General features: G+C 49.7%; 1 protein-coding gene across 3 annotated transcripts in view; it reads right to left on the bottom strand.

Annotated features, from left to right (window-relative positions):
* Positions 1–288: 288 nt before the first annotated feature.
* The window catches only part of trpm5 (transient receptor potential cation channel, subfamily M, member 5), a 26061-nt gene continuing 7820 nt past the window's right edge, over positions 289–18529 (bottom strand). For 2 of the 3 annotated variants that reach the window (XM_064313026.1, XM_064313027.1), the window contains exons 6-26: positions 18041–18218; positions 16843–16907; positions 16171–16356; positions 15544–15643; positions 14628–14746; positions 14186–14518; positions 13748–13897; positions 12444–12567; positions 11945–12090; positions 11453–11565; positions 11170–11268; positions 10418–10661; positions 10152–10270; positions 8517–8649; positions 7577–7751; positions 6074–6242; positions 5601–5779; positions 4627–4759; positions 3922–3994; positions 3210–3300; positions 289–2285 (exon numbers count right to left, since the gene is read on the bottom strand). In XM_064313026.1, the coding sequence (XP_064169096.1) occupies positions 2104–2285; positions 3210–3300; positions 3922–3994; positions 4627–4759; positions 5601–5779; positions 6074–6242; positions 7577–7751; positions 8517–8649; positions 10152–10270; positions 10418–10661; positions 11170–11268; positions 11453–11565; positions 11945–12090; positions 12444–12567; positions 13748–13897; positions 14186–14518; positions 14628–14746; positions 15544–15643; positions 16171–16356; positions 16843–16907; positions 18041–18218 (3111 nt within the window). In that variant the 3' untranslated portion in view covers positions 289–2103. The remainder of the gene's footprint in view (positions 2286–3209; positions 3301–3921; positions 3995–4626; positions 4760–5600; positions 5780–6073; positions 6243–7576; positions 7752–8516; positions 8650–10151; positions 10271–10417; positions 10662–11169; positions 11269–11452; positions 11566–11944; positions 12091–12443; positions 12568–13747; positions 13898–14185; positions 14519–14627; positions 14747–15543; positions 15644–16170; positions 16357–16842; positions 16908–18040; positions 18219–18529) is intronic. The other variant, XM_064313028.1, reaches the window with a different exon arrangement.

The raw sequence follows: 18529 nt of genomic DNA, 5'->3' as shown, positions 1-18529 counted from the left end.
CAATATACGTATAATTACATATGTAATGTTACTTTGTAATTGCCCTACAAAGTTATGTAATTAGTTGTAATTGCATATGTCTATGTACTAGGGATCCACATTTTGGGGGGGCCGCAACTAAATTTCTTTTTCTAAATTAAAAAAGGGGGGTCCAGTGCCATATCCTTTAGGGGACCCAGAATTCCTAGATACGCACCTGTATTTACCAAGAACTCTAAGACTGTTGCTGCATAATCCACAATGTGCTAGCAATTACATTATTACATTTTGTTAAAAAGAAGCAAAATGTCTGTGTAGGGCGATTTGTCCTAAAACACCTGGTTGCTTTATTGATGATAAAATAAATAAAAGACATGTCTTTTGGGCAAAAACAGTGTGCTGTTGGATAATGACATCAGATTACACTACCATGACATTCTTCGATTACCCAACAAATGACCCATGAACCACATTAATTGTCAAAGGTAAAACTGGCCTTCAAATTTAAACAAAATAACACGTTTCCTTGATATAACCCCCCGCCCCACCCCACCCCACCTCATCCCGCAAAAAATACAGTATTTGGGGCTTTCTGGTTGCACATCACACACTCCTCCTTCGTAAACTGGAATACACAGGATAAGGCACACTATGAAGAGGCTAACACTCAAACCCACGCTAAGTAAAGAGGAAGCACGCGGCTGCAGCAGGAGCAGAGCAGGAAGCCGGCGGTGGCTCCAGCATACAGGGCGTTTCAGAGGAAAAGATACGCTGCAGGAAACACGGAAAACGTTCAAGCTGGATGGCGCGCGGGGAAGAGGCGGGTAGCGCAGGCACGGTCCTGATTCGTCAGCGCTGGTCATGTGATCCCGGAGGGAAGCAGGCGGACAGACACACAGGTGGCCAGACGCTCACGCCGCGGAAGTCACCTCCTGACGCTAGAGCAAAAGTGCACAACAAGGGCCGATCCGTTTCAGGGTTTTGTGCCAACCTCTGCTCTCAATTATTTTAATTTAGTCAGTAAAATATCTTGATCTGACACTTTGTATGAGCACCAGCTGCAACCTAAAATCGTATCCTTAAGATTTCAGCTCTTAGCTCATAGAGATATCAGACAGCTAAAACTAAGGTAATTGGTTGGAACAAAAACCAGCACACAGACTTAACCTCCAGGACCGGAGTTGTGCACCCCTGAGCTAGGGGCACAAGGCTTTGCCTGTCACAGTGATGTGATTGGCCATGTAGCAGCTCATTAGCATGCACCATCAGCCCTGTTCCCTCATCACCACAGATCCTCTACAGCAACCAGATGGTCAACTCCTGTGCTCCTTAATTCCCTATAGTAGGAGGGCCCGGTTGGTAACAGGAGTTTCCAGTGCTAACTCTTATGAAAAAATCACATGATCAAAAACCATATGTGTTCAAAAACCACATGTGAACGATAAAACTCTTGCCACTCATGAGATGAGAGTGGAATAAGGCAACCTATGCCAAAAGTCAGTGGCATGTGAAAATGGGAAGATACAAATGACTTAATATGGCCTATTTTCACATGTGGAAATTTTCATTCACTTGTGAAAAAGCCAATTGCATGTGAAAATGTCCGATTCGTGTGTGGCATTTTCTTTTCAGATGTCAATATTATCGTTCTCGTGTGAAAATGTTAAATTGTGTTTTCAAATCCGAAAAGGCAAATTTCATGTGATTTTTACATTACAACTTGAATAAATATTGAATTAATTATATGAAAATTGATGAGGAGACAACATCTGCTGCAACCAGCAATATCCTTATCGTGAATATTCATAAGAAAATATTTGAAATATTTGAGCTTTAAAACGGGTAAAAGACAGAGAATAAGAACGCACAACTGACCATCTGGTTGGGCAAAAGGGTCTGTGATACTGAACCTGTGTTAAGGCTGCTGAATTAGAATATACAGTTGACCATCTGGTTGTGCAGTAGGGTCTGTGATACTGAACCTGTGTTAAAGCTGCTGAATAAGAATACACAGCTGACCATCTGGTTGTGCAGTAGGGTCTGTGATACTGAACCTGTGTTAAAGCTGCTGAATAAGAATACACAGCTGACCATCTGGTTGTGCAGTAGGGTCTGTGAACTGTGCTACTCATCGATGTAAGGCAGCTTCTTGTTGGCACCGTACCCTGCTTCGTCATCTCTGTACCCCGCCCTGGGTTCCTGGGGCCCGGCCTTGGCTTCCTGGGGCCCGGCCTTGGCTTCTTTGGATCCCGGTTCGCCTTCCTTGTCCGCTGTCCTTGCTGGTCCTGTGTCCTGGAGGCCCTTGGCTATGGACACACACACACACACACACAAAGTACACACACATACAGCACACACACACAGTACGCACAGACACATACACATACATACACAGTACACACACATACAGCACACACACACACATACACACAGTACACACACATACAGCACACACACACACACATACACACACATACAGCACACACATATACAACACACAAACACACACAAACATACACAGTACACAGTCATACAGCACACACACACAGTACACACAGACACACACACACACACACATACACACAGTACACACACATACAGCACACACATATACAACACACAAACACACACAAACATACACAGTACACAGTCATACAGCACACACACACACACACAGTACACACACACACACACACACATACATACAAACATCCACATTTCAAAAATCACAGCATAGGAGACAGCCATCTTGTTGTTCTGTGTACAAACCACATTTTAATGGAAAATACATGTTCACCAACATTTGGAATAACTAATTTGAAAGTACTTAAGGCAATATTACTGTACTAGCAAAACACCCATAAATCCAAATAATACTGACAAAAGAATGACTGTTGGGTGGAATGAAATGTAGGAAAGCAGGGGTCACACAACAAGCCCAGATCCATTCCAGGCGTTTGTACCAAATTTGGTTCTTCATTACCTCTTTTGCTCAATTACATCCTTGATCTTTTAAAAAAAATTTTTTTTAAACAGCTACAGCTAAACACTGCACATGTATCCTTGGTGTAAACGACTGTGGTCTGACACAGGAGTGACCCAGTGGTCTATACAGCCTTTTAGAACGCTAACCCGGGGTAACCGGTTAAAGCAAAAACCAGGAAAAGGAGTATTGGACTTAGACGAAAGAGGATGGGAGATGTGCAGCTGGACTAATGGATCAAACTCACCTGGAGGATCGGGAGCTTCTGTGCCGCGACTGAGCGTGCTCTGTGCGAAACATTCCGCCATCCATGACAGCACCTCCGTACAGTACTTCACCTGCGTAAAGAGGGAGGAAGAGAGGGGGAGAGAGAGAGAGAGAGAGAGAGGGTGCGAGAGAGAGAGGGAGAGAGAGAGAGACGGAGAGAGAAATAGGGATAGACGGAATGAGATCAGTAAACAGAGTTGGAGAGAGTGAGAAGCAAAGAGAACAAGACTTGCACAGACGGAATGCAGGATGAAGAAACAGATGGAAAAACAGTGAGAGAGAGAGGAAGAAAAAAGAAGAGAGAAAGAGACAGAGAGGTGGATATTTTCAGCTGTGTGGGCGTCTTTGTTGAGTGCAGACTCTCTCCAGCGACAACAGTATATAAGCAGATCACCTGAATGTGGGCTTCTTATAACTGTAGGGTGTATTTACCTGGGACTGCACTGATTTACCTGGGACTGCACCGAATTACCTGGGAATCCACTGATTTACCTGACACTCCACTGATTTACCTGGGAATCCAGTGATTTACCTGGGACTCCACTGATTTACCTGAGACTCTACTGATTTACCTGGGACTCCACTGATTTACCTAGGGCTCCACTGATTTACCTGGGACTCCACTGATTTACCTGGGACTCCACTGATTTACCTAGGGCTCCACTGATTTACCTGGGACTCCACTGATTTACCTGGGACTCCATCGCTGAAAAGCGCTTCTCCTGCTCCTTGTACCCTCCAGCGATCCTCAGCAGGGCCTGAACCCTGGCCAATAAGGAAGGAACTGAGTCAGAAGGGTCACATGACCGGGTGACAGTATGTAACCAAAATAACAAAAAGCTTTTGTCAAGATAAGCAATGTGCCTATTCCTCATTTTATATGAGGTCAATGTCCCCAAAAGTGAGATTGCATGTTTGTATGTGTACAAATGAGTACATATATTTTTGTGTAGCGTATGAGTATGCATGTTTTTGTGTGCATATGTGTGTGTCTCTATGTGTGTGTGTGTGCGTGTGTGTGCGTGTGTGTGCGTGTGTGTGCGTGTGTGTGCGTGCGTGCGTGCGTGCGTGCGTGCGTGTGTGCATGTGTGTGTGTGTGTGCGTGTGTGTGCGTGTGTGTGCGTGCGTGCGTGCGTGCGTGCTGCTGGTGTGCGTGCTGTGCGTGCGTGCGTGTGTGGTGGTGCGTGTGTGCTGTGTGTGTGTGGTGGTGTGTGGTGTGCGTGGTGTCGTGTGTGTGTGTGTGTGCGTGTGTGCGTGCTTGTGTGTGTGTGTGTGTGTGTGTGTGTGTGCATGTGTGTGTGTGTGTGTGTGTGTGTGCGTGCGTGTGTGCTGTGTGTGTGTGTGTGTGTGTGTGTGTGCGTGCGTGCGTGTGTGCGTGTGTGTGTGTGTGTGCATACTTGGAGGAGGTGCTCTTCAGTCTCTCCTCGCTGCTCTCTCTTTGCTGCTGCTCCAGTTTGGCCAGATAATTCTCCTTCTGCACCGACTCCCAGGTCATCAGCTTCTGATCCAACCCGGGGGGCAGCTCCCTCTCTAAACACACACACACACACACACAACAGGACTTCTATTTCTGTAGCTCCCTCTCTAAACACACACACAGGTTCCTGCAGCTCTGGGTGTTCTCTAAGGTCATCTGATAGGTACAGTACATCAAACAAAACTTTTGTCTTGTATATGTATCTCATAGCAAGGATATGCAGCAGTAAAGTTAGTAACAGTAAAAATACAACAAAATTAAAATAATGAAATCATGTTTGATCACATGTTAATTCTATGTTAATTATTTTTTTCTCCTGCATAGAGTAAAGATTCTTTGGTCACAGCCTCAGCAGTATGGTGCTGTGAGGTTTGGTGTTTGCACGGCTCAGGGTAGGCCTCGTTCTCAAGCGCCCTCCCAAACCCCGCACCTTACAGCATGTCAGGGGTGATGTAAGGACTGAAGAATGCTCTGACCTGTTTCAGACCTCATTCACACACCTGTGCTAATGCTGGGCTGGGCTGCCAAGGCACTCTACATTCGTCTGTGTCCATGCAAATAAACCAAATGGTTTTTGTATGGTTGAAATTTTGATCTGACAATAAGCCATTTCAAGCACACACACACACTCATGCGCGCACATGGGCACACACATACACAAACACATATATATGCAAGCACACATACATGCATACACACACACACGCACGTACACATGCACACGCGCACCCACATGCACACACACACACACACGCACACACCCATATATAAAAGCACACATACACACGCACGCACATGCGCACACACACGCACACACACATATGTAAACACATACACATGCACGCACACACACGTACACACACACACGCACACACGCGGTTCTGAGTGACGCACCTAGATGCTCCTGCTTAGACTCCGTCCTATTGGCCAAACAGAGCAGCAGCTGGTGGCAGTGGCTGATTATAATAAAGGGCGGAGCCAGGGCGGGGCGGCCATGATACTCCACGATCAGGTTGTAGCGCTGGAACTTCCAGAAGATGTCCGCATTCTCCTGGACCACCTGGAAGGTGTAGCTGTGTCCAGAGTGGAGAAGTGATTCAAATAAGGTAACTTACATTTTGTACTTTAATAATGTTGTGCACATACTTTGTGGTCTGCAAATATTGCTCAGGTAACTAATGTTGTATTGTAAGGTGCTCTGGATGAGAGCTTCTGCTAAATGAACGTAACATAATGTAGTGTAATAGGTAATGTGGCTGGTAATGTACTGTAGTGTAATAGGTAATGTGACTGGTAATGTAGTGTAATTTCAGTAACATGACTGCTACAGACCTGAGTGGGTAGGTTGAACAGGTGGAGCTGCTCACCTGAACATGGCGATGAGCAGGTTGAGCAGCAGCACGTTGGTGACGAGCAGGTAGATGACCAGCAGGAGAATGACCAGCCAGTTGGCGTAGATGTTGGGACAGGGCGGCAGCGTGCCCGCGAGGATCTCCTCCAGCTCCGTGGTGCAGTTCATCTCCGGCATCCGGGCCGCTGCAGGGGGAGGAGAGACAAAGCAAAGAGCGTCAGCTACAGCTCACACTGGGGTACAAACACAACCAATCAATCATTTGTGCTGTCTTCAATCTGAAGGTTGGCTTTCATGGTCCTCCAACTGTTTCTCTCCTCAGCCTTTCTCTTGAGTTGTTCATATCTTCTTTCTCTGCTCCATCTCTATGTCATCCAGCCACATTGTGTGTTGTCTTCCCACTCCTCGTTTCCCTTCAATCATCCCTTCCAAAACACAACACAAACACAATACAAACACAACACAAATACAATACAAACACAATACAATACAAACACAACACAAACACAACACAAACACAACACAAACACAATACAAACACAACACAAACACAATACAAACACAACACAAATACAATACAAACACAATACAATACAAACACAACACAAACACACAAATACAAACACAATACAAACACAACGATGCCTCCAGTTGACTGTGTACAGTCTGTCTTCACCAAACAGAACAAACGCATTCACTCAGACAGGTTAGGTAACAGGTTAGGTTTCTTGTAAACTCAAGTTCATCTGAAAGGGTGTTAACTTGTTACTTTTTGCGGCTCTTTTGGTTATAAATATAAAGTTCAAATGAAAGAGAGTGTGGAATGAGCTTGTTTGGACTTTTGATGTGCAGTTGTAAAGACTGTGATCTGTATGTCACTAGCTAATTCAGGTCACCTCACACATGAAGCCTACACAGATATGCCTTCCCCTTCATATTTTTCTTTCAGAGTGTGTATTGTCGGACGGAATCCCCCTGCCACGCTGATCGGAAGTCCAAGGTACGTGGAACTAGTACAGTGTCAACAGAGTCACCGCAGGTGAACGAACGTCCAGTACCCTTAGTTCCAGGTACCATAACCAAACCTCCTGTCTGGTCTAAATTACTGCCAGGGCCCGGCTCTAACAGTACTGCTCCAAGAGCAAACGGACAAGCTGTAACGCTCGTTCTGAGGGAGACAACAACAACCAAGACATCTGAGCAAACAGGAATTCAATTTCAGTGTCATGTAAAGAGAAAACAGGGGCTGCACTGTTCCAGCAGTGTTGGTAAAATTATTATTTTTTTTAATTTAACAACGTTGGACTCTGCCTCACTCCACAATCCCTGTTTGAAGAACTCTGCTGTGTAATTACAATTTTTCTCTCTTTCTGCTGGAGAACTTCAGTTTCCTTCTCCTCCACTAACAGCATGACCCAAATGTGTCTGAAAATGTAAGTCATTTCCAAGTCTGAGTTGGAACGTAGCCCAGAAAGCCGCGGCATCTCTGTGGACGCGGCCGTCGGTCGCCGGGCCTCACCGTCGATCTCCTCCAGGGGGATCTGGCCGAAGATGTGCAGGTAGGGGCGATATAGTGCCCTGCGGAACACCCAGTCCAGCCGCGGGTCGTTGGGGTGCAGGAGCGCCTGGGTGGCCACGCCGTAGGCGATCAGCCACACGCTCAGGAAGAAGAGGAAGAAGAAGACGTCCTTCATCTGCAGGGGGAGCGACAGGTCCCCCGTCAGGACACTGACAGCGCTGTGATGTGTTAGTATGTGAGTGAATGCCAGTATACGTGCATGTGAGAGTGTGTTATGGGTTTGTGTACATGTGTGTGTGTTTGTGTGGGTGCATGTGTGTGTGAGGGAGAGATTGTGGATGTGTGTGTGTGTGTGTGTGAGTGTGTTTGTGTGCACATGAGTGTGTGATATATGGGGGGACGTGTGTGTGTGTGTGTGTGTGTGTGTGTGTGTGTGTGTGAGTGATTGTGGATGTGTGTATGTGTATGCGTGCGTGTGTGTGTGTGTGAGTGCGCAAGCTACCACTTCCACAAGGACCGCCGAGCATGGACCATATCCATGAACTCTGGCGAAGGCCTCCTTGAATCAAAATGCACATCCCAGAGAGAAGCGCAACGACAGCGCAAACATCACCACGCGCAACAACCCCAAGCATCACCAGACCCAGCCCTCACGTGCCCCAGCTGTGGCAGGACATGCGGGTCAAGGATCGGGCTTCACAGCCACATCCAATGGCACCGCCGTCAGCAGCAGTGGCCACAACACTCCACTAACCCCCCCCCCCCCAAGGAAGTGACGTTATCTTCGGCAACGATGGACAGCCGCAAGCAAGCGCAAGCAAGCGTGTGTGAGTGATTGTGAATATGTGTATGTGTGTGTGTGTGTGTGTGTGTGTGTGTGTGTGTGTGTGTGTGTGTGTGTGTGTGTGTGTGTGTGTGTGTGTGTGTGTGTGCACATCACCATTCTCTCCACGATGATGATCTTCGGCCCCAGCTGTTTGTGGATGGCGAAGATGTGGATGAGCCGAAGGGTGAAGACCATGAAGTCCAGAGCGAGCACAGTGCGGCCGGCCTCGTATATGTGATCCACCATCCTGCACACACACACACACACACGCACACGCACACGCACACACGCACGCACACGCGCACGCACGCACACACACACACACACGCACACGCACACGCACACACGCACGCACACGCGCACGCACGCACGCACACACGCACACACACACACCACCACACACACACACACACACCACGCACACCACACACCACACACGCACACGCACCACACCACACACACACACACACACACACACACGCACACACCACACACACACCACACACACCAACCACACACACACACACGCACGCACCACGCACGCACGCACGCACACGCACGCCACACACGCACACACACACACGCACACACACACACACACACACACACACACACACACACCACACCACACAGCCACGCACGACACACACGCACGTACCACACGCACACACGCACTGCACGTGCACCACCACGCAACACACACACACACACACCACGCCACACACACACACACACATGCACACACAGCACGCACACGCACACGCACCACACACACAACACTGCACGCACACGCAGCACGCACACACACCACGCACACACGCAAACACACACACACGTACACACACGCAAGCACACAGCGGCACACACACGCACAACACCACACACACACACCGCACACACACACACCACAGACAACTGTACCTCTCACTAATCACACTACATTCACATCAGACAAAAGCGGACTATCTACCAGAGCAACTTACACAACATCCATTTATACAGCTGGATATATACTAAAGCAATGCAGGTTCAGTACCTTGCTCAAGGGTACAACGGCAGTGTCCTATCCAAAAATAGAACCTTTGACCTTTAGGTCACAAGAGCAGCTCCTTACCCATTATACTACACTGCCGTCCACAACCGCGATGCACTGCAGCAAACACAATACACTGCATACATCCACAATGCAGGGAACTGGACCACAATGCACTGCACCTGACTACCACCCACCACATACTCCCTCTACCCCACTGTTCACCAACACTAAATGTCTCCACCTTCTGGTTAACATACAAAACTAGAAATACCGCCTCCGCCAACCAAGGCAAAAACGTGTTTTGTGAGGTCACAGTGACCTTGACCTTTGACCTTTACCATAATCTACCCGTCCAAGCGATCACTGCAACATCCACAGATGAGGGAACTGGACACACAGTGACCTGACCTAAACCCACCAATACTCCTCTACCCACGTTCACACACCTTAATGCTCCAGCGACTTTGGTTAAATTGAACGAAATACCCTCTCCAACAAGGCAAACGTTTCTGTAAGGTCACAGTGACCGTGACCTTTGACCTTTGAAGAAATTCCCTCAAGGCGTTCCTGAGATATCGCGTTCACGAGATTGGGACGGACGGACGGACAACCGTGCCGTCGCGGAGGCATAAAAAGGTAGAGACACTCATTTGCTTCCCCATGATAAAGTTTCAGGGACAAAGGTGTCAGGAGAGAGTGGGACGTGGCTTTACCTGCAGGACACGCCCACCACAAAGAGCAAGATGGCCACCATGTCGCACTTGTTCCAGTTGTCCTCCACATACAGCTTGAACTTTTTCAGGATGCTGGTGTCTTCGTCCGTGAAGAAACTCTGACCCCGAAAAAAAAAAAAAAAAAACAGTTGAACGTGACCAATTTAAAATTTGACGCTGACTCTTTATGGCCCTCTTGATAAAATGGCCTCTGCTCTTCCAGAGGCAAAGGTCCCGGTTCCGAGTCCCCCCGCCCCCCCACCCACCTGCCGCAGCTCCTCCAGGACCAGGGTGAAGACCCAGAAGTAGAGGATGATCTCGGCCACCGAGGGGCCGTTGGGGGGCGGGGGGCGGAAGTCCAGGAGCAGGACGTAGGTGAAGAGGACCAGGAAGGCGAAGTACATGACCACGTTCCCCAGGAAGACCGTGACCGGGGCGCTCCAGAACCGCTGCCAGCGGCTGAGCAGGAACCGGGTCCAGACCGCGCTGGCGCTCTGCGGCTTGTCCTGTCTGGGGGAGCCCAGAGCGCCCGCGATCAGAACCGCCATACGGGCCGCACCGGCGACCGGATCAGGGTCACACTGGGGGTTTGGGGGGGTTAGGAGGGTTTAGTGGGGTTGGGGGTTTGGGGGGTTTAGGAGGGTTTGGGGGTTTGGGAGGGTTTAGGGTTGGGTTGGGGTATGGGAGGAGGGGTTGGGTGTTTTGTTGGGAGTTGGGGGTTTGGGGGGTTGGGTGTTTTGGTGGGGTTGGGGGTTTGGGGGGGTTGGGGGTATTGAAAGAAGGGTTGGGTGTTTCGGGGGATTTGGGGGGTTTGGGGAGGGTTTGGGGGAGTTGGGTGTTTTGGTGGGGGTTGGGAGTTTGAGGGGTTTTGGGGGGTTGGGGTATGGAAGGAAGGGTTGGGTGTTTCAGCGGGGTTTGGGGAGGGGTTTAGGAGGGTTGGGGGTACGGGAGGAGGGGTTGGGTATTTGGGGGGGGGGGGGTTGGGGGGTTGGGTGTTTTGGGGGGTTCTCTCACGCACATGTGGTCTTCCTCGGTCAGAAGCAGGGCCTTCTCTGTGTCCTGACTGTCCAGCTCAGTAAGCTGCTCCCCTCCACGACCATTATCTGACTCCTCATCACTGACACACACACACACAAGGACAAGCATAAACATCCATATTTACTTTTAAAGCTTCAAAGACCTCTTCAAAGAACCTCTAGCAGTGGGGATAAATATGACCTATTCTGACACATAGGCGTGACAGCTCATGCTAGACTACCCTGCCAGGGCTGGTTGTGATTGGTCACTGGGACGTCCTATACCTGAACTTCACCAGGTTGGTCCAAATGAGAGGGGGGAAGAAGAAGCACAGGACCAGTTTGGAGATAGCTGTGTCTGTAGTCATGGACCCCCACCAAATCTTAGTCAGGAGAGCCTGTGGAAAACACACACACACACACCCACACCCACACACACATACCACACACACACACAGCATCAGTGAGGTGGAAATTCTGTGAGGACAATTACACCTTACATTACAACCCGCATGAACTCACAACCGAAGCCATGATTTGAATATGATACCAATACCGGCCAGCAGAGGGCAGCAGAATCCAGCATTTTGAGTACCAAAAGAGTACTTGGGAGTCTGAACAAAGCTGTTACGCAGATTTCAGCACTATGGAGTAATAATACTGACAGTTCTGATTGAAACAAGAGATCACAACAATGCCAAACATTTAAATGATAAAATATTCACCTTTGCCCCCCCCCTCCCCCCGCCCCACTGCCCCCGGGAACCGGACTCTTACCTGGACTCCATCGTGAGCGAAGAAGAACTTGGCGTCGGCCTCGGTGGCCAGGTCTAGGACGGTGCACTTGCTCCAGTAGCGCGTTTTCCTCACCAGCAGGGCGTAGGCCCGGTCCTCACTGTTACTGTAGCACTCGCTGAACAGGTCTGCGGTACAGAGCCAGCAGGACCGCGAGAGGGGTCAACGTGCGTAATTGTGGTGTGGAATAACACCATTACTTTAATAACTTTATTTACGTAGTGCTTTAACGGAGTTGTTGCGCTTAACACTGATACAATGGGGAAAACTATGAGAAACAACTTTTAGTGTGCATGTGTGTGTGTATGTGTGTGTATACATGTGTGTGTGTATGTATGTGTGTGCATGCATGCGCGCGTGTGTGTGTGTGTGTGTGTGTGTGTGTGCGTGCATGTGCGTGTGTGTGTGTGAGTGTGTGTGTATGTGCGTGCGTGAGTGTGTGTATGTAAGTACATCCCGGTGGTGTGTGTTCCTGGCTCACCCAGAGCGAACTGCTCGTATTTGGCATCCTTCATGCTGCGTGCAGACTCCGCCTCTGACTCCAGGTGCGCCATCTCCTTCAGGATCTTACAGCCCGCCAGCGCCGTGGCCACAGCCTCAGGACCCTGCCACAGCAGAGCCACAACACACCGGCCCGCCGTCACCATGGCAACATTACAGTACTACAACAACACACCGCCATGCTGTTACCATGGCAGCATTACAGTACTACAACAACACACCGCTATGCTGTTACCATGGCAGCATTACAGTACTACAACACCACACCGCTATGCTGTTACCATGGCAGCATTACAGTACTACAACAACACACCGCTACGCTGTCACCATGGCAGCATTACATCACTACCACAGCACACTGCTATGCTGTCACCATGGCAGCATTACAGTACTACAACAACACACCGCTATGCTGTTACCATGGCAGAATTACAGTACTACAATAACACACCACTATGCTGTTACCATGGCAGAATTACAGTACTACAACAGCACACCGGCCCGCCGTTACCATGGCAGCATTACAGTACTACAACAACACACCGCTATGCTGTTACCATGGCAGCATTACAGTACTACAACACCACACCGCTATGCTGTTACCATGGCAGCATTACAGTACTACAACACCACACCGCTATGCTGTTACCATGGCAGCATTACAGTACTACAACAACACACCGCTACGCTGTCACCATGGCAGCATTACATCACTACCACAGCACACTGCTATGCTGTCACCATGGCAGCATTACAGTACTACAACAACACACCGCTATGCTGTTACCATGGCAGCATTACAGTACTACAACAACACACCGCTATGCTGTTACCATGGCAGCATTACAGTACTACAACAACACACCGCTATGCTGTCACCATGGCAGCATTACAGTACTACAACAACACACCGCTATGCTGTCACCATGGCAGCATTACATCACTATCACAGCATCATTTCATCACTACCACTGCGTCATTATATCACTTCCACATCAACATTACACCATTACCACACTGCAACTATACCATTACACCGCCATCACACCATCATGGAGGCAGAGAGGCCAGCACACACTCTCCCCCCCTGCCTGACCTCAGAGTGACAGCCACAACACCATCCACACATTACGCACTGGGAATCCACTGCTCCTTCTCCATTTAAATAACACCTGTCAGATTAGGAGCCGCTCCAGGACAGTGTGCGCACGCATGGATATCATCATGCCGGGTTACGCAAATGAGCGGGGTGTGCTGTTTTTGGGTTTTTGGCGAGGCGCGCACCATGGCCCAGAAGTAGTTGGCCATCTGCTGGCGGTTCTGGAGCACGGCCCACAGGAAGAGGTCCCGCCAGGGGTTCTCACAGCGCTCCTCCATGTCCGGGAGGTTCTTCTGGGAGTGGAAGAGCCGGCCCTTCTTCCCCTTCTCCTTCTCCTGCAGAGAGACCCACACGGTCACTGTACCCTTCAGAACCCTTCACCCCAGCCTGAACCCCCAAAAAGGTTCCCCTTCTCCTGCACAGAGACCCACAGGGTCACTGTACCCTTCAGAACCCTTCACCCCAGCCTGAACCCCCAAAAAGGTTCCCCTTCTCCTGCAGAGAGACCCACAGGGTCACTGTACCCTTCAGAACCCTTCACCCCAGCCTGAACCCCCAAAAAGGTTCCCCTTCTCCTGCAGAGAGACCCACATGGTCACCTAGTGTCCGTCGGGGGCACCCACCGTGGGGAGCTTCTGGTAGAAGCCCTTGCAGGTGTCGTGCAGGAAGTCTTTGAGCACCTTGGAGACCTCGTGGAGGGTGAAGCGGCGGTCGGCCTGCTCGCTGTGGGGGGGCCCGGGGGCGCGGGCGGTGGCCAGCAGGACCTGCTTCTCCTCGTGCTTCTTCAGCAGCATGTCGTGCAGCAGGCTCTTCTCCGACACCGAGCAGTACAGCTCCTGCAGGCGGCCGTACGTCAGGAACTCCCCCAGGTTCACCCCGTTGTCCACGAACAGACGCACGAAGTCCGGCTTGTCGTTCACCAGCGCGTCCATCATCACCTCCTCCAGGTCACACGCCTGCGGCAGACACGGGAAGTGCGCAGTGTGTTAAAATGCCAGAAAATCATTCTGATTCCGGAGCTACGTGATATTTGTATTTTTATCCGTTTGTTCCGGAGCTCCCCACCCTCCACTCCACGTCTCCGTTGAAGATCTCGCTCTTGGCGATGTCTACATGGTTCCAGGCCACCGCCAGCTTCAGCTCATCCAGGAAGTCCTGAGCTTCCTGGCTCTGGCTCTTACAGGCTGGAGAGAGAGGGGGCGGGGTTTAGCACAGAGATTTACTCTGCTCTTACAGGCTGGAGAATGAGGGGGCGGGGTTTAGCACAGAGAGATATACTCTGCTCTTACAGGCTGGAGAGAGAGGGGGCGGGGTTTAGCACAGAGAGATATACTCTGCTCTTACAGGCTGGAGAGAGGGGGCGGGGTTTAGCACAGAGAGATATACTCTGCTCTTACAGGCTGGAGAGAGGGGCGGGGTTTAGCACAGAGAGATATACTCTGCTCTTACAGGCTGGAGAGAGGGCGGGGTTTAGCACAGAGGATATACTCTGCTCTTACAGGCTGGAGAGAGGGGCGGGTTTAGCACAGAGAGATATACTCTACTCTTACAGGCTGGAGAGAGGGGCGGGGTTTAGCACAGAGAGATATACTCTGCTCTTATAGGCTGGAGAGAGGGGGCGGGTTTAGCACAGAGAGATATACTCTGCTCTTACAGGCTGGAGAGAGAGGGGGCGGGGTTTAGCACAGAGAATATACTCTGCTCTTACAGGCTGGAGAGAGAGGGGGCGGGGTTTAGCACAGAGAGATATACTCTGCTCTTACAGGCTGGAGAGAGAGGGGGCGGGGTTTAGCACAGAGAGATATACTCTGCTCTTACAGGCTGGAGAGAGAGGGGGCGGGGTTTAGCACAGACAGAGCCATGTACTCTGTACTCTAATAGGTCGGAGAGAGAGGGGGCGGGGTTTATATCAGTGATCTGACGGGTCGATTAGTGAGTAGGGGGTGGGGTTTAGGTGAGACAGGTGTGAAAGGGTGCTCACCCTTGACCAGGGCTTTGAGGATGACCGTGTCCAGCTCAGAGCTCTCCTGTTCGGGGTCGTGGACCGTCAGCAGGTGCCTGTGCTCCACGATCTTCTGGATCTGCAGGACAAGTAGAGCATGGAAGTGCTACGACATACTAACACTATACTGTGATAACACTAAACCTACAGTATATAAGACCAGGGTCAAATACATATGTGTTTTGGATACTCTTCTGTGCTCTATTGATCTTGCCTGGTGTAATTGAGCCTGCCAATATGATCAGAAGGCAGGGTTTTGAGAGTATTTCATTGGTTCAAATACACAAGACAAGATCAGTAAAGCATAGAAAATTATTTAAATCCAAAACAAATACGTATTTGACCCAGGTCTGGTATATATATACTGAGCCATATATGCAAAGGCAGGTCTGCTGGTGTCCTAGGCCTTTTATTCATTATTATTATGATTATTATTATGCTAAGCCAATGGCCAAGTGACACAGCTGGAAATGTACAGATGATTCCCTCAGACTGTTAGGCAGTGACCCAGGGCAGTGAAGGGTAACTAATTTGGGCTCTGGCTCCAGGACACAGCCCACTCTGGCCTCGAGCCCCGCCCCCACTGCACTGTCCCGGGACCCTCACCAGCTTGGCCCATTTGGTGATGTCGCTGCCATGGAAACGGCCCTGGAAGGTGTCCAGCAGGAGCTCCTGCACCGTGCTGGTATCCCAGCATCCCCTGTTCATCAGGTCCACCAGGATGTCGGCCACGCCCCCCGACCCCGCCAGGATCAGCCAGGGGGTGGAGTTTAGGATCTCCTTGTGCATGCGCTGCAGAGGGAGGGGTACGGTATGAGCGCCATGTGTGCTTACGCGGTACGGGACACTGTGTTTACGGGGTACGGGACACTGTGTTTGCGGAGGTGTCACAATGTGTTTGCAGCTGCCTTTCATGGCCTTTCAAATTCAGGGCACAGTATGTTAGTAGCACTAAAGCACAGCAGTTTGTAACAATGCGTTTACAGTACAGAAGAGTGCATTTATACTAATACAGCACAGTGTATTCACAGTACAGCACAGTGCATTTACAGTAATACAGCACAGTGCATTTACAATAATATAGCACAGTGTATTTACAGTAATACAGCACAATGCATTGACACTAGTATGGGGCAGTGCGTGTTTAGGAGTACAGCACAGTGCCTTTACAGCAGTACAGTACAATGTGTTTTTAGTAGTTTGGCACAGTGTGTTTACCGTAGAACAACAAAAGTGTTGCAGCACAGAACATTCTGGAAGGAACGGCGGGCCACTGACCTGCAGGATCTTGGGTTCTCCGTGAACGAGCAGGCACAACACCGGGATCTCAAAACTGCCCGTCCCTACAGAGGGAAACCGAGACACAAACAGAGAGTTTCACCCACTGCTGAACACTTCAGTACAATGCCTACTGCTGAACACTTCACTACAACACCCACTGCTGAACACTTCAGTACAATGCCTACTGCTGAACACTTCACTACAACACCCACTGCTGAACACTTCACTACAACACCCACTGCTGAACACTTCACTACAACACCCACTGCTGAACACTTCACTACAACACCCACTGCTGAACACTTCACTACAATGCCTACTGCTGAACACTTCAGTACAATGCCTACTGCTGAACACTTCACTACAACACACACTGCTGAACACTTCACTACAACACCCACTGCTTAACACTTCCCTACAACACCCACTGCTGAACACTTCACTACAACACCCACTGCTGAACACTTCACTACAATGCCTACTGCTGAACACTTCACTACAACACCTACTGCTGAATACTTCACTACAACACCTACTGCTGAACACTTCTCTACAACACCTACTGCTGAACACTTCACTACAATGTCTATTGCTGAACACTTCAGTACAACACCCACTGCTGAACACTTCCCTACAACACCCACTGCTGAACACTTCAAGGTCCCTACAGCAACACTTGTGTTGTAGACTGGTCCCCATAAATTAATATCTCTTGGTCAACCTCCCTGAAAACTTTTTTTAAAAGTTTCCTTTTTATAATTTTATGTGTGTGTGTGTGTGTTTGTGTGTGTGTGTGGGAGATTGTGTGTGTGCATGTGAAATTGTGTGTGTATGTGTGTGAGAGAGATTGTGTATGTGTATGTGTGTGTGTGTGTGTGTGTGTTTGTGTGGGACATTGTGTGTGTGCATGTGTGTGTGTGGGAGATTATGTGTGTGCGTGTGTGTGTGTGTGGGAGATTGTGTGGGACATTGTGTGTGTGTGTATGTGTTTTCTGTGTGTGGGTGATTGTGTGTGTGAGGAAGACTGTACGTGTGCGTGGGTGTAGGTCCATTACATTACATTCATTTGGCAGACGCTTTTATCCAAAGCGACGTACAAAAAAGCCTCCCACACACCCCCCCCCCTCAGGTCCATGTGCGTGTGTGTGTGTTTGTGTTGCGTGTGGGGGAGGGGGGCAGGCTGGTGCATTCTCACCCCCGTATCCGGTGCGCTGCTGGGAGATGTACTTCAGGAGCTTGACCCTCATCTCATTGGTGCTTCCGGAACATTCCGGGTCGTCCTCCACCAGGACGAAGTGGGAGTGGTTAGAGTCCAGAGAGTACACCGCCCCGTAGGGCAGCTCCTCAGTGGGGTAGACTGCAGGGTGCTCAGGCTGGGGGGGTGAGGACGGGGGGTGGGGGGGGAGGGGGGCGGGCAGAGAAGAGTTTTGGTTGATTGGTTCCAGGGTCAGGGCCAATTCAATTCGGGAAATGAAATGAAAGACCATTTATGAACTGGCAAATGTCCACGATCTTCTTTCAGGATTTTTTTTTGTCGCTATTGAATTTGTTGATCTGACATGGAATTGATCCCAACTCTGATAGGCAGGCACACTGCAGAGTACATAAACTGTCATTCAACCTGACTTTCCACCCACAGATCCCGTACAAACACACAGGCCCTGGAGAGCACATTTATCCAAAA

This window comes from Anguilla rostrata, chromosome 16 (assembly GCF_018555375.3).
Source record: "Anguilla rostrata isolate EN2019 chromosome 16, ASM1855537v3, whole genome shotgun sequence".
Taxonomy (NCBI): domain Eukaryota; kingdom Metazoa; phylum Chordata; class Actinopteri; order Anguilliformes; family Anguillidae; genus Anguilla; species Anguilla rostrata.
This window is presented reverse-complemented; position numbering and strand designations above follow the sequence as displayed.